Raw genomic sequence first — 16,361 nt, 5'->3', positions numbered from 1 at the left:
AGACTGTAGTAGGCATAATTGCCATCTGCATGTATAAACTGTTGCTGTTCCAGAAGGGTATTAGGTGGAGAGAGTAGCTATTGAGTGTTAAACAACAATATGGCATATGAAGGAAAAGCAAAGGTATTTATTTCTCTGTAATGGTAGAACAGCTCACAGTGGGAAGCCACCAACTCCATGCTAATGGATGGCATAGGAAATTCCAGCTTGTCTTCCAGAAGATACAAAGAATGCTTTAGTATCCTTTTATACAGGCAGGAACATAATTTACACCGTTTCCCTAGTGGATGCATGTTTACAGCCTGATTTGATGGACCTTTTAAATTAAGATGCTGTTACAGTGATAATTATGGTCTACCCTGAGGTTGCATTAGTATTGTGCAGCAAGCTCCAAGGAGGAATCAGCTGAAAACAATTCTGAAGATCCAACGTGCTGCTACTTCTCAAATCTTGTATTTTATTGTATAAGATTATTTATAGAATGTGAATTGTGCTTGAGTTGAAAGTTCAGTAGATAGCATGTACTCTGGTGTATACGCTGTTTTGGGAGAGCGGGTGATGTTGTGGGGTTAGATGTTCAACCCTTCCTGATTTACTGTGGTTATACTTGAACTATATCTTCTGTGAACCGATAACCAGGACTGGTGCCTGGATCATGGGGCAACCTTTTGTGGCAGGAGCCTTCTCAGAGCAGAGCTCTATCTGTGTTAATGTACGCTATTTCTGGCACTTACGTGTGTGTGGCTGGGAACACATATCATGGTTCTTGGTGCTGAGTAACACCAGCTTCTTCCCCACTTAGTTTTGTGTACAAGGAAATTGTATTTTCAGAGAAAACTCTGGAAAAGGCAGAGTTCTTCCCTGCCCCACTCTGTGTGTGGTCGGTGTTCTCACTGCAAACTACAGAGTTTCTAGCCCAAAATGACGTAGTGCCTCTATTCTCTCATGTTATCTGGCTGGCTAAGTGAACTTGAGATGAATATACCGCACAGCCTAAACTGGAGATTTTTCAAAGTAAACAGTAGGCATTTGGAAGGTTAAAATGTATGTAGTGCGCAGATTAGTTTGTGTGGTGACAACACTTCCTTAAAGCTAGATTTTGGGGGCTTAAAGTTGCAGTAGAAGTCTTATAGCTGGGTGAGACTTTTTGAAGTTCCCAGGTTCCTATATTCCAAACTTTCAGTGGGCCCTAGATGCATGGAGGGTATTGGAAATCCTGCAGATCTGTCAGTGGGATATGTAAAAGGTGTTGAAAATCCCAACAGGCATATCTTGAATCCTAAGAGCTTGAAATGCCTTTTACAGCATATTCCATCGATTCTTTCATCTGTCAAATGGTAGGTGATATCCTAAGGACTAATAAATATTTGAAATTCTTGGGCACCACTGTTGAAGATGTTTTTAGGTCCTCTTATAATCTTAACAATTTAGTTAGATAAATTAATTACTTGTAGCTGAAGAGTTTTTGTGTTTGCCCCTATTCAAGGTGTATGCTACTGCAACAAATCTAAAAACCAGCAATAATGGAGATAATTAAGTTGCTAACATTCAGATGTGAAATTTACGGGTTTCTAAAAACTGCTTTATGTTAGTGTAAAGTAATTATTTTCCTATGACGAATGAATTCCTGAGCAAGCTCTACAAAACTGCCTTATGTTGAGAGAACAAAGCTGGTTTGGGTGTTCAGTTTATCTAGAAGAAAGTATAAATCAAACATGGAGAATTTAGACTAAATGTGTGAAGCCTTTTAACAGTGAAGGTAGCTCAGCTTTGGACCTTTGATCCACAAATGTTGTGGATTGTTTTTTTTTCCTTGTAGTTTTTAAGTCAAGATTGTAGTAGTATACCAAAGTCTGGCTCGCACAGCCACAAATGTTGTGGCTCAAATAAAAATAATGGTCTTTCTTCAGGAGTTTCCAGGAGAAATTCTAGGACTTGCATTATGCAGACAGGCAGAACAAATAATTAGGATTTTTCATTTTGCCCTTGAAATCAGTGAATCGTTATTTATTAATGGCTAACTTGACATCATATTATTGACTTCACCACATTAAAAATGTGCTACAAACTGATAATTTACTAATAAATGATTAAATATTTCATATTCCAATAGGCAGCAAAACAAACAGTTAAATATTTTCCACTGGGAAGGCTCACATTCTTTGTGCACTGCTCCTGCTGGTTTCCCTAAAAACATGTGTATGAAGATAGAACTGAACAAGTCAGTAAAAGGAAGTAATCAACTGGATTCCTTAGACTAATTTATTATTTAGTCAGGGTAAAGTGTCTTGTTGATGTGAGTGAATCATTTCTGCACTTCATGTCCATTATAACAATACTAACATCTCTTCATCTGCTGCTGCTGGTGCCAGCCCCATTTCACATTCTTCTCTTCTGCACAGAAAAAAAAAACCCACAAAAATCCTCATGAAACTTTCACATCCAGTGCTCTTGTCCCCTCCCTTTCTGCTTCTCAAAGCTTACTTCTGTGATGGCATTCACTAAAAAAATGACAGATGATGAGACCTCTGATTGCCAGTCTGAGAAGATCCTGAACCGTTTGAAATGTTTTTCCATGCTTTCACACTGTCATGTGGCTGATAATAAATACAAAATACTCAATGCTTTGGGCTGGTGGATGTCGGTTTGGAAAGTGCTTAGTGCATTGCAGTTATTTTTATTTTTGCAGTATTTTTGTAATAAGCATTATTTATATTTGTTTGTTTGTTTTTCTTCAGCCCCTCAGGTTCACGCCCTTCTACTCCTAAAAGTGATTCAGAATTAGTCAGTAAACCCACGGACAGGAGCGGACTGAAGAATAATCCACACATGCACTGGGCCTGGGGAGAGCTACCCCAAGCTACAAAGGTATCCAGTGTAATTGGTTTATTTCCTGATGGCACCTATTGTGCTTTAATAGGCCAAATGTGCTTATGTTATTGCTGACTCCTGAAGAGGGAATGGATCCTGTTTTATATAAAATTGTAACGTTTTATGTAAGAAGATTACATTTTGCTCCTTAGGAGATACAGAGAAATGCTGTGTGCCATTTCACAGCACAGATGATATATGGTAGAAAATGGAAAAGTACCTGAGACCTAGTCCTGTAAAACTTAGAAGCTTAAATGAAGTATAAAAATAGAACCCAACGCCCTTTGGTAAATCACTGAAATTCATAAAGGGCCTTAGATGGAAATGAGGTGCTTGGTGTTAGCAGTTTGATTCACAAAAAATAAAATTGGCTGCTTGAATGCCTAAGTCCGGCAGCACCTGCGCTTCTGTATCTCCGCATGCCCAGATGTGCAGCTCTCTTGGCTGAGCCCACTGGCTTGGTGCTTGTCTCCAGCCTGAGGCCTTTTGGCTTTTCCGAGGGCCCTGCTAGCTGGCAGGATCTGTAGCATGCCAGCAGCGTTGCCTCCCATGCTGCACAGAAGCCATGTGCAGCTTCAGGTCAGGTGTGGCTGGCTCCTTACCGTAGCTGTTGACCCAGCGCATTCATACAGGAAAGGGGAGGTTAAGGGCTTACATCTGCCTTGGGATGAGAGGAGCAAAGATTATCTTGAGAATCTGATATCCTTGAATTGAACAGAACAGGTAAAACTCTGGCTGTTGCATTTTTAAGAGCGTTTCTTTATAGCAGTCTGTTTATTTTCCCTCACAGACCAGTTCCCTGATCAAAGCTAAGGAACCCAGCATGGTAGATGTAAATCCTTCTGAAAGCACTCACTTTCGGGTCATCCAGAGTGCTCCTGTGGAGGAATTTAACACCGTGTCTCCTCTACCTGCCCTTGGACAAGCAGATGCAGCAACTGCTGATGAAACTGAGCCCTTGCCAGCTGAGACAAACAAGCCAGAGACAGAGTCTGCAGGAGCAGCTGTAGCACCGTTGCCTGCCAATGAAGAAATAAAACAAGCTGCAGCTTGCTCAGCCCAAGCAGTTGACAAGACAGATTCCCCTACCAGAAAGAAAGGTAAAGCTGTTGATTCTGCACTTTTATATGTATAATTTTTGTCTTTAGATCTCATGGTGATAAAGCACCCCATTGTCATATAAATTAATCTGTGCCTTTAGGGCACTTTGAGATCTGGAAAGGAATAAACTTTAAAAGAACCATCAAAACCTAGTGGTGGAGCAGGCAGCTCACAGGAATGAAGTAGTAAGACACAAGTTCTCCTTCATTGGGGATTTTTCCATATTTGATGAATTCAGAGATTTCATTTTTGGTAGAAGCCCGTTTTACATCTGCTGATTCACCTGCTTTGACCACTTTCGGAGTTGTTCTGCAGGACGGATAGTTGTTGAACCCCTGTATTCGTGTACAAAGTAGTAATATGTATTTTGCATGAACAACAGATTTGCTGTAAATTAAGGTAAATTAAGGTAGTTTTGTTTTATGTAAGCAATTTCAGTAGTTGTGTTTAGTTGGTACACATCTTGTTTTGAATTTGAGATACAATTCTGTCTGCTTTTCTGCTTCCAAATTCCAAATTCTTGGGATCTATACCCATGTTATTTTATTCCAGATGTTAAAATTTTCACATGAAATTTACTTACAAATGTTATGTTTTAGAGCTCTAATTATTCTATATTTATGAAAGCTCTATAAAAGCCTGATTTGTGCAGATGTTTTTTATCAGTAAACATACAAGTTTTTTAGCCTCTTCCACATGCTTTTCAATATCTCTGAAGACAAAAAAAAAAAAAACAAAAACAAAACTGATTGCTTTTGTGATGTTTCATGTTGGCAATCCTGACAGCAAGAAGCTGGGGCTTTTAGAATGAATTCCAAATTAAGTTTGGCCTTATACCAGTCACCTGTCTAGACTTACCAGCAGCACCAGAACAGAGGTGGCACTGCATATTGGTGCTAGTGTAAGACAGAAGATTTGTGTTCAGCTCCATGCTGTCTCGCTTGTCTTCTGCAATGGTGCATGTGTGCAACACGTCAGCTGTATGTTTGAAAGAGTGAATTGTCTCCATCAGCATGCCAGGTATAGTCTGGTAGTGACTATAGTGATGATAGTCTGTTGCGTTGTTTCTGTTTTGCAGGGCGATATTGAAGATTAATTATGTGGAGATTAAATGCTTTGATTGACTTACAGTAATAATAGGCCTGTGGAAATGCTTATGAAAGTTTTTCTCTTTCTGTTTTCCTGTAGTGACCACTGACTTCTAATTCCCAGTGGTTTTGTCTGGAACAGTGAGGCTGCAGCATGTCTCAAATTATGTCCTATGCTGTCTTGTTTGTGTCATTGAAGCGTGAATAGTGTATGCAAGCAACTTGGTTTGAAACTTTTGGCAGTACCACTCAATGCAACTGTAGTTCACAAAGTGTTACAACTTGTCTTCTTTCTCAGTCCTAAAATGAATAGCTAAATTGCAATAACAATTCTGGCTTGTTACTCAGAAAATATTTGTTAATAGGCTTATTTATGCCATCCCTTACAGACAAACGAAGCCGGCATCTTGGTGCTGATGGCGTCTATTTAGATGACCTCACTGACATGGATCCAGAAGTTGCTGCACTTTATTTCCCCAAAAAGTATAAGTCCTTTGTTTATATTTCTACTATTTAAATAGCTCTCTTTTCCTTTCAAATTTAGATTAAACTGTTCATGCGAACTGGATAAGACCTCCTTTTTAAAGTACAAAGCTTTATTTTCCTTCTGTTTTCACCTCAGCTTGTAGAAAGGAGTATTAGAGCTTCCAGATGGCTTGGCATTAGGGCCTAAAAAGTGTGCTTAAAATTGTTTTTCCATTTTGGTCACCTAAGCATCATATATTGATTGTGGTTTGTTATGTAATGTACACTGATGTTTGTGAGTGTTACTCACATGCCCTGGGAGAGCAGTTGGCCGTGGGATATATATATCCCCATGTCCTTGCTTATTACTGTGAAGAACATAGCTTACTGCTAACAGCATAAAATTATTGCTCTTACGTTGTTCTACTGTGGGCGATCGCCTATAAATATGAATGTTAGGAAATCATTTTTGAATGATGCACGACAGATTTATGTATGAAAATATTTTATACCAAACATAAAACTTCCAATTTGTTTCAGTCTTTATCAGAATCTCTTTTAAAATTTCTAATCTTCTTTCCGCATCACTCTAGTCATTTGACTAAAGTCATTGAGCAACAATTAAAGCAGCTTGCATATTTTATTTTTCTTTCTTGCTTAAACTCAGCTGTTGTAATATTAGCATTTCAATAAAACAGAGGAAGATTAGTAATATAGAGGAAAAGGCTGGATTGCAAATTCCTTTCTCAAATGCATTCATATAAATGGAATGGAAAGCAGAACTTGAAGAGCCTGCACTTTGTAATAATGATCTCATCTATACACAGATTTTAAGTGGATATAATTATGTGTTGTTTCTTAAATTTTTAAAGATCTTAATAGCTTATATGTAAAGTATTTTATTTATATACACATTTGACATAAATATACAAACATATACATCCTTCATTTTGGATTTAGATACCAGTTTATATAATTGATATAAATTCAAGAATAAGCTATATTTATTCTTCCTATGTGAGAACAGTTCTACTAGTATAAACTCTGCTTATAGTAGTATTATTTTGTCTAATAAGCTTTTACAGTTTGTCTTATTTTTTCTCTCTCATGTAAATGAGCTGTATATGACTGGTTTAGGCAAGTAAGTAGAAGCAATCTAATTTTGAAGGTTACCTGAGGCCTATGCTACTTTGTTTAAATTTTATGGCTAAAACAAGCAAATTTATTTTTCTGTATTCTTAAGTATGCATCAGATGTAAGCTGTGCATGTTGAGGGGAGAGAATTTGGGAATGGATATGTAAAGACTGAATGTCTGATTCTTCTTTTTCAGTGGGGATAATGTACAAAACAAGAACACAAATGACACAGGGCCGTGGTCTGCCAGTCAGTCTCCGCAGTCTTTTGGGAGCTCAGGTGTTGACAGTGGTGTTGAAAGCACCTCAGATGGAATCAGGGATTTGCCCTCCATTGCCATTTCTCTTTGTGGAGGCCTTACTGACAACAAAGAAATAACCAAAGGTATTGAATGACCTTTTGAATTACAGGCGTGTGCTGTCAGACAAGTTTTAACATCCTTGACCGAGGAAACAGTGCCCTCCTGCGGCTGTATCTAGGAATGTGTTGAGAAAATACCATCCCTGAAATGACGTTTCATAAAATTTCTTTATGAAATTATTTCATAAAATTTCTTTATGAAATTTTATGTAAACTGATAAGGGACTTCTAATTTTAACATATTTTAATAATCTGCTGTATTCTAGGAATATGTGTATATATACATATATATAGCTAGGAAGTACTCCACTGTCCATGTCAGAAATGAAAAAGATCTATAAATGGGGACATCTGCTCTGTCTCCAGGTTCTTGTGTGATTCTTTAGATAAATCATTTAGAGTGCTCTGTGCTTGAAACTTCTAGCTGCGTACTGTGAAGATAAATGGTTTAAAACATGCTTATTCTGCAGTAATATGGAGGCATAAACCCACCTGATCCTGATGCTACATTGATTTCTGTTAAGAAGATAGTTTTTAAAGCATTTTGAATATATTGAATATATTGTGATTTACGTTTGTTATTCAAATCACCTGTAAACTATGGGTATTTTGTGGAAGGAGTCACAACTAGTGGAAAGGGTGTTTGCTCACAGATGTTTTCCTTTTGCAGTAAGCCTTAGAAGTGATTATTAAGTTTTTGCCCATGGGTTTACGTATATGTAAGCCCACCTGTTCCTGTTCCTAATTTGGACAGAGGATCAGTGGAAGTGATGATAAAGTACTGCTTTACTTTGCTTAGAAGCCTGAGTTTCCTCCTCACAGTTACATCCCTAAGCTTTTACTTAGCTTGTATTATGAAGGAGGAAGACACTCAACAGCTCACAAAGAAACCCTCAGCATCTGCTGAAATTGAGAGTTTCTGAACATCTTGCTTCTATATTACTGCTGATCTCATACCCTAGTAGTCAAGGGCAGACTATGAGTGGGAAAGCTATGTGTCTGAGTTAACGCTAAATTTTTTAGGTTGGTTCATCCCAGGAATCTATAAATGTATGATTTACATATGCATTTTTTTCCCCAACAGAAGAGTTCTTAGAACATGCAGTAACATATCAGCAGTTTGTGGACAATCCTGCTATCATTGATGACCCTAACCTCGTGGTTAAGATTGGAAATAAGTAAGTATAGTTCAGGAGAAATGATTCTTGCTGTCACAATAAAAACACTGCTTCTGGTACTTCAGTGGCTTAGATCAATTTGACCATAGCTGAAAAATAGGTTTTGTGCATTCATAGTGTAGATTCATCTAGAAAGATTCAGCTCTCCAGTGAATTCAGGTTCTTCTTCTTCTACGTACCTTTCCTCCTTTAAACTGAAAAAGCAGCTTCAGATGACCTGTCACAGCTAACTAACACAATTTGAATTTCAAGAAGCTAGTATTAAATGCTAATAGTGTTCACACTCAATTGATAGAGTAAAAATGAAATAGGTTGTGAACTTGCTAAGGCTTGCCTTGAGTAAATTTGAATAATTAATATTTACAGGGACATGGCAGTCTGCTTGCAGACCTTCCGTACCCAGCAGGTTGTCTCTATAAGCTGAATATTTTTGCTGACGTGCCTCTATGGAGGCATTGCTTTTCAAGACTTGTCAGACTTCACCCACTCAACATGAGACTTCTGTTTCTGGAAGGCTGAGACATTATTTCATACGTTTATATTGCTGGACAGTGCAGCACTATGGCCTATGCAGCTCTATGGAGGATATTTTAACTTGACAGCCCCTTGCAGCTGACATACTGTGTTTCGAGTAGAAGAGACATAATGACGTTGTGCTGCAGTTAGAAGTTAGGCTACCCTTAGTTATAGACATTGCTCATAAAAATCTGATGTGTCCAGCACATCCTTATTCAGTAGTTTTTAATCACAAATGTGTTTGGTATATGATGACATTGTCTCCTCCATCAGAGAAGGATAACTTGAGAGGTGTATAGCTGTCCCTCTCTGCAGTCTGAGGTGAGTCATTTACTGCTTCCCTGCCTTAGTCCTCTGATATTTGAAGGTAGTGTTCATGTGCCTGCTGATGTGTTGAGGAGTACTCAGTGAGGATCTTAACTGTCATGTGCTCTAGACAGATGATTGATACTACTGTCTGCAACGTAAGCTGAGCTGTGTTCAGCACATCATAGCAAAACCATAACCTTATAGACTCCAGTCCCTAACCTTTGTATAGAGCCTTGATGCAAAAACAGTGAAACCTGCTCGTAAAAAATGTAGCTTGTGTTGTGATAATGAAGTACAGTAAGGAATGGATGACAAATACCATTTCTACTTAAGGACCTAGCTTCTCTTGTGTTTCTTGAAAAGTATATGCCATACGTACCTATGAATATACTGTGGAATAAGGTGAGACTACTGTTGCTGGTCCAGGCCAGAGTTTGACCTGAGTTAAAGGAGCTTCATGGGTTTAACATACCAGGTGATAAATACTAGGTTGTGCATTGGAACCTTGAGATTACAAAATGCAGTAATTGTCTCTCTTGAATGCCTAGGTACTACAACTGGACAACAGCTGGTCCCCTTCTGCTGGCAATGCAGGCATTCCAGAAACCTTTGCCAAAGGTGAGATTGAATATGAAGGTTAGTCAGAGTGGGAGCTGTGACGTTCTGCCATTTATTAAGTTTCATCATTTCCTATGGCAGAGAAAAGGAGTGGTTTTACAAAAGCATCTGCATATCTGTTATATCTATTCACACATAATCATTCACTGAGCTTATACTAAGAGCGAGCTCAATAAACAGGATTAAATTTGGTCTGTGAATACTTTTTATTTCCTAGGCTAAGATCATTACAACAGTGGCAGTGACTAATAGCTACGACTGTGACAGCTGTATGGTGGCTTATATTATACACATTGAACCGTCCAGTTACATTCTGGTGCCACAGAGATGCTCAGGACAGAAATACATTCTACTGTGGAAGTTTATAAAGGAGCAAGTATCAACATTGGCACTAATGTGTGCTATTTAGCCATGAATTTAACACATTTTGGATCCTACACTTTCCTTCTGCCACCTGCAACCCAGCACGTTTTGTGTTTGACCTATGTGAATTCAAATTCTATCTCTATTGCCGTAAATTTAGAGTATTCTGGGTTTTGGAGAAATTTTTGCTCTACCACCGCGTTCCTTCTGATTTAGTGCCACATTACCTATATATGCAGGCAAGCATAGCTACACTGTAGTATCCCAATATAAAGTAAATGTATCATAGAAGTCCCAAACATCTGGTTAACCCTTCTTTGAATTTCAGGATGTTGCAGAGAGAGATTTCTTTTGTGTTTTACTGCACGTTAGTAATCATCAAAGGTGGGATTCACCCCACCGAACTTGAGTGCCTACAGGAAGGACTATAGTTACTCTACTCTACATTTATGTTTGTTGATCACTTCCACAGAGTGATTCAGACCTTGTTAGGTGCATATTGGTCTTCACTGGCAATAAAAAGAATGTAGGGTAACTGCCTTTCTTATTCAACATGTAGGTGTCTGATCCAAATCTCTAGACTTTTGCCTAGGAAGGATAAATGGAAACAAGTGGTATGAAATATTTTTCCCATTGAGGGAAATAGCAATTCCTTCAATCCTACTGTTTTTCTTAACCAATTGTTTATTTGAGTTTTTGGTTTACGTTAATAATGGAACTAAAGAGTTAGAATATTAAGAGACTTTAATCAAAACAGGCTTTGTGAAGTGATTGAAAACTGGAGCTATTGCAAGAATCACCCATGTTCAGCAAAATGCGCTTTAAACACATGCCTAACTGTAAGCACGTGCATGTGGCCTCACCTTGAGTACTGTGTCCAGTTTTGGACAGCACAGTATAAAATGATATAAAACTATTAGAGAGCATCCACATGAGGGCTACAAAGATGGTTAAGGGTCTAGAGAGCAAGATGTATGAGGAGCTGCTGAGGTCCCTTGGTTTGTTCAGCCCAGGGCAGAGCAGGCTGAGGGGAGGCCTCATGGCGGCCTGCAGCTCCCTCACGAGGGGAGCGGAGGGGCAGGCGCTGAGCTCTGCTCTCTGGGGACAGCGACAGGACCCGAGGGAACGGCATGGAGCTGGGACAGGGGAGGGTCAGGCTGGGTGTCAGGAAAAGGTTCTTCACTGAAAGCGTGGTCGGGCACTGGGACAGGGTCCCCAGGGCAGTGGCCATGTCACTGAGCCTGATGGATTTCAAGAGGCATTTGGACAACGCTCTGAGATGTAGGGTCTGATTTTGGGGTGGTCCTGTGTGGAGCCAGGAGTTGGACTCTGATCATCGTGTCTCTCTTCCAACTCGGGGTATTCTATGATTCTGTGGTCTCATTAAAAGTCAATAGGACATCTGCTTGAAGTTGTCCAGATGTTTGAGAACCTCCTTAAACTGTAGCCATAGTCCTCAATGTTATGTTCTCTGTAGCTCCATCTGCACTTTTTTTTATACGTTTAAAAAGTTCTCTATTTACTTGCTCAGCTTCATTCACTTCTCTGTCACTTCTTTCTTTTCTAATATACTTTAGTTAGTATAGTGAAGGAGAACCTGTGGAAAAACAGAGAATAGGGAGGCATAGTATTGTGAGCAAATCCTCTCTTTTAAGTGCAAACATTTTTTGGAATAGTCTTTTTTTTCTTTATATCACTATCAACATTGCATTTTTATTTTGATGACTTGATTTACAGCAGAGACTGTCATTTCATCAGAAAGCTAAGCAATTCTAGGGCATACCAAATGCTGTGGCCACTTTTATTGTAGTATTTCCCCTTTTGTATTTCGCTTGCTGTCTGGTAGAAATAATTCAACTCTCATTGCTATGCTGCATAAGGCTCCAGTCATTACGGTTATTGAAAGAAACTTTTCTCTACTGGGATCCAATTATGTATAACCAATGGAAAGTAGCCAGGGTTTAAAAAAAAATAACAAAAAACACTTCTAACGCTGTCATTCAAGTTCATAGCATCATACTAAACTCATAAAAGCTAGTTAGTTTTTTGCGTTTTTCTTAGCTGGTGATTAAATTTGAAACTTATAGTTATTTTTCAATGAGAATGACCATCTTGCATGCTGGTTTGTTACTGTTTTCCATGAGAGATCTTTACGGAAGTGATCTTTTAATTTATTGATTTATTTAAATAATTAACCAAGTAACTTTAACTTAAAAACATTGGTTCTCCATTCCAGACATTAAACTAATACCTATTTATGCTTTATTTTTCTCTTTGATTTGTGTCTCTTTTTCATTTTTCTTTTAAAAATTTCATAAGTATTCATGCTTAAGTTACTTCAAAGCAGTGCTGGATACCATTAGATTTTGCTTTAGTAGAATTTACGGTTCACAGACAGTATGTTTACTTTTATTCTATTTATTATCAGTTACAATTGTACATTTGGCACTTTTTCATTTACATATATCAGGTTGTCCTTTGTTTTGGTTTCTTTTTATTTTACCACCCATTTATCACAGGCCACTGTGGAATCTATCATGAGGGACAAGATGCCCAAAAAAGGTGGAAGGTGGTGGTTTTCCTGGCGAGGGAGAAACAGCACTATTAAAGAGGTAAGTTTGAGAAGCAAGCAGTTTCCTGTTGGGTGCAGTGGGAAGGGTGGATACCTCCATATTCATCCCTCAGACCTTTGCTTCTGGTCCTAACTCAGCACTTACTTTGAATGAGGATGTACACATTAAAAGACGTTTGAACAGGATCTGAAGTCTGACTTCAGAAAGCCTTGGATTAGATCCTACCTGGAACATTTACTTGCAATGTTTTGGTTTTGTGTTTCTTTTCATTATACAGACATGAGACAATGTTATCTAATGGATTAAATTTGACTGGAAACTTAGAGTTGAAGAGCTGTGCCACCAATTTTTTGTTTTTGCATGTTTTGCTTACCTTCACACAGTTTTCATTGACAGTTGAATAAAAGAGATTTCTGACTAGAGTACACTGTAAAATTCAGCAAAATCTAAGATGGAAAACTGAATATATATTAGTTTTAAAGCCTTTTTGAATTCCTTTCCTGAGCATTAGAATTTGGTGGTAATGGCCTTAAAGCTGTGAATGAACATTAAAGAACATTAAGGTGAAAAAAGCAAAACTTTGTATGAAATATTGATCTTCTGTCTAGACATATTTAATCTTTAAAGTTGGCTAATAAAACTGCTTCATATTCATTTATACTATTGAAGCTTTAGTACTTGAGGGGAGAAAATGACTTCTAATACATTTTTATGGTTGTACCTCAGTAGCTTTGCATGAAATAACCACTGTACTGATCTGTGGATAGGGGCTTCAGAGCATGAGATTTTAGTTTCTACAGTTAACTTGAAGTTTTTAGAATTTCTTTCTGAGTGGAAGTATTTGCTTATCCATAGAGCTGTGGCAGCTATAAATTGACAATGGGAAGTGTTATTCTTTGTTTCTTTCAAAAACATTCACTATTTCAAAGCCTTTCACTTATGGCAAGAAATCGATATAGTTTAGCACCTACTCAGGGTAAAAAATAATTCGGAAAGTTTTATTGGAGTAATGATTTTGATGATTCAAATACCTTGAAAGGTAATTTCTGTTATTTTTCCAGTGTAATATTTTGCCTTTTCAAGTGAAATCTAGCTATTTGTGGTGAATTAACTGGATGGTTATGAGGTTGATCCTAGAACTTCAACAGTGCTAGCCATGTGAAATCTGATAGTTCTGTACTTCTATGGAAAATCAAACCTTAATTCTTCTGAGTTTTGTATTTGCCTTTTTTTTTTTAAGTCCTTTTCACAGCCTTTATTCTTTAAGGCATCCCTAAAACTTTACTTTGCCTGCAAGTAAAGGGGTGTGTGTGTGGGGGGGGGGGGGACCTCACCTGCTTTTTGCATAAGTTTTTTTTTTTTTTTAAATAGTCTATACAGGACAGAACTTGTTTTTCAGATATTCTGCCCAACTTCTCATACTTATATTTTTGCAGGAAACAAAGGCAGAGCAAGGTATGAGTGGGAGTAGACTTACAGGAGAAGAATCTTCACAGATGAGCATGGCAAACAGGTACCCAAGAAGTTATCTGTACCTGAAATGAGCACGAGTTACAGTTTACTGTGAAAGGAAGCTACCTCATATATTTGAACAAACAATGCTGCATCAATGAAATATTTGGTACAAAGAAATACAAAATGAATTTAAGTGCAGATAGGAAGACATGGCAGGGTTGCAGACCTTGCAAGTGTTCTTTTTCTAGTATACGGTTTGGCTGGTAGTTCTGTCATACATCTTACAGCCCTTTGACAGCAAACAATAATTGGAGCAGTTCTCTAAAACTATCTCTCTGGAGTTTTCAAGGAAAGATCATAGATGACCCCAGGTTGTTGTCAGTTCTGACTAGCTTTATGAATATTTATGGCCTGACAGTTTAATTTCTTCCTACGTATCTTAGGAGGTCCAAGGGTCTAACACTTTCCAGGCTTCTTTTCACAGGCTATTGATAGGAAAATAGCATGGTTTTCTATTCCTTCTTTCAGAGATTTCAGAAATCTGTTCCTTTGTGCTCCAAAGTAATTATACCATATGACCAGATTCTCTGCCTCAGTAGGGCTTTGTAAGATGAGTCATATCTTGCCCCAAAACTTTGGGGGGATGAGCTAGCCAGGGACAGCTCTCCTACCTTACCTCTTTGCTGACTGACTAAATCAGAACTGACTGTAAAGACAGCTTATGTGTGCTGCACTTAGAGCTGAAGAGGGCCATAGCATTCAGATTTAAATATGTTTTATTCTCATTAAGTTAAGCTGTGGGGTCACCTTTGTGAAACAAAAGGCCGTAGTTGACATTCTTTCTGGAGATCAGTAGTTACGCTGCAGGAGAGTGGGCTGGAAAAGGGATTCCCTGCACTGTAGGAGACTAGCTGTTGTCTTACTTGGCTCTGTTTTCTGAGTTTGTGAGATACACAGAAGAAATTGGAAAGGCTGATTTCCCTTTTGTGGATAATAAGTGACATTAAGGTCTGTTTCTCTTACACAGTTGTTTAAAGATAGGCTTTAAAGTGGGATTAGGATTTCAAGCAGACTAGATGCTGTAATTAGTGCTTGTTGTTTAACTGATCTTAAAAATCTGTTGATAAGAACTTATTGCTTGCAAGCAGAAGAGCGCAAGTGGGATGTTGAGTAAAGTTTATGAGATCTGATGTTAAAAAGGATAATGATTTTTTTTTTTTTAAATATTGGTAGTCATGACATGTGGTACCTTGATACTGGGTCAAGACTTCCTGTCATCAAAGAGCATCCAGGTGTGATGGAAATAAAAGCCCAATAGCTGATTGTTTTGAAGATGATAGATTTTTTGTAACGTAGGAAAACTTTCCCTCTGAAAAAAACTGACCTTAAAAAAAAATCAGAAAAAAGCAGTGGCAGAAAAATAAACATTTTTATGCTGATGTGTATTTGAGCAGAATACTCTAAAGGAGTTCAGTGGGGTGGCTTTTTTAAACATTTTCATCATCATATCCCGAATGGGGTAATCCTGCAAATCCTGGAAAAGAATAATCCAGTGGTCTAAAATTGCTCATTGAAAAAGGAGGAGGAGTTATTTTTGCTAATAAAATTTTCATCACCTGGATTCTTTGATTAATTGCTAAATTTCTTAAAAACAAACAAACAAGAAAACCAAATAAACCCTAGCATAACAACTCCCCTTTTATTCCTCTGAGAACTGTGAGGTTTTTATAGTTTTAGTATTTTATATATATTTACCACCATGTGTTATGCTGACTCAAAAATCTCATTAATTTACATCTGTTAAATTTAAGTGGTGAAAACTAGCATATAGACAAGTGAATGACTAGAAGAATCCAACTATGAATAATGGGGAACAAGCATGAATGAAAATTCCGCTCTCCATTGATATATTTAAAGCCATGATATGAATGACCTCCTGTGAGACGTTAGAAGCAGAGAATCAATAACTTATTTGGTGACTCACTGTTAATGCATTTTTAATGGTTACTGAGATGCATTTACTGACATGATAGCATCATTTTCTGTGTGTGCAATGTTCCAGAATAAAAGATGAATCTTCTTCAAGCGATGAAGACCCTAGAGCTGCCAAACAAAACCTTGGGTCATTACAAACCAACTCGAGTCATCTCTCATTATTGTCTGGAATCAGTTACAAAAAAACCCTTCGACTCACTTCTGACCAGCTTGTGAGTTAGTTTTACGTCCTTGTCCTGAAATGTCATTTCTGATAGAACAAGAACAAAACTGTTATTCAGGCTTGTAAGGTTTAATTAGTTTTTACTTCTTGCATTGAATCCCATTTCTTACT

General features: G+C 37.9%; 1 protein-coding gene across 5 annotated transcripts in view; it reads left to right on the top strand.

Moving 5' to 3' along the window:
- Positions 1 to 16,361, top strand: part of LPIN1 (lipin 1) — a 46,140-nt gene that overhangs the window by 15,107 nt on the left and 14,672 nt on the right. For all 5 annotated transcript variants that reach the window (XM_083829546.1, XM_083829544.1, XM_083829547.1 and 2 more), the window contains 9 exons: positions 2,739 to 2,868; positions 3,662 to 3,971; positions 5,450 to 5,543; positions 6,857 to 7,044; positions 8,105 to 8,198; positions 9,572 to 9,641; positions 12,524 to 12,616; positions 14,014 to 14,090; positions 16,095 to 16,239. In XM_083829546.1, the coding sequence (XP_083685672.1) occupies positions 2,739 to 2,868; positions 3,662 to 3,971; positions 5,450 to 5,543; positions 6,857 to 7,044; positions 8,105 to 8,198; positions 9,572 to 9,641; positions 12,524 to 12,616; positions 14,014 to 14,090; positions 16,095 to 16,239 (1,201 nt within the window). The remainder of the gene's footprint in view (positions 1 to 2,738; positions 2,869 to 3,661; positions 3,972 to 5,449; positions 5,544 to 6,856; positions 7,045 to 8,104; positions 8,199 to 9,571; positions 9,642 to 12,523; positions 12,617 to 14,013; positions 14,091 to 16,094; positions 16,240 to 16,361) is intronic.

This window comes from Anser anser (genome assembly GCF_964211835.1).
Source record: "Anser anser genome assembly, chromosome: 3".
NCBI lineage: Eukaryota > Metazoa > Chordata > Aves > Anseriformes > Anatidae > Anser > Anser anser.
The sequence above is the reverse complement of the archived record's forward strand: the minus strand, read 5'-3'. Positions and strand labels throughout refer to the sequence as shown.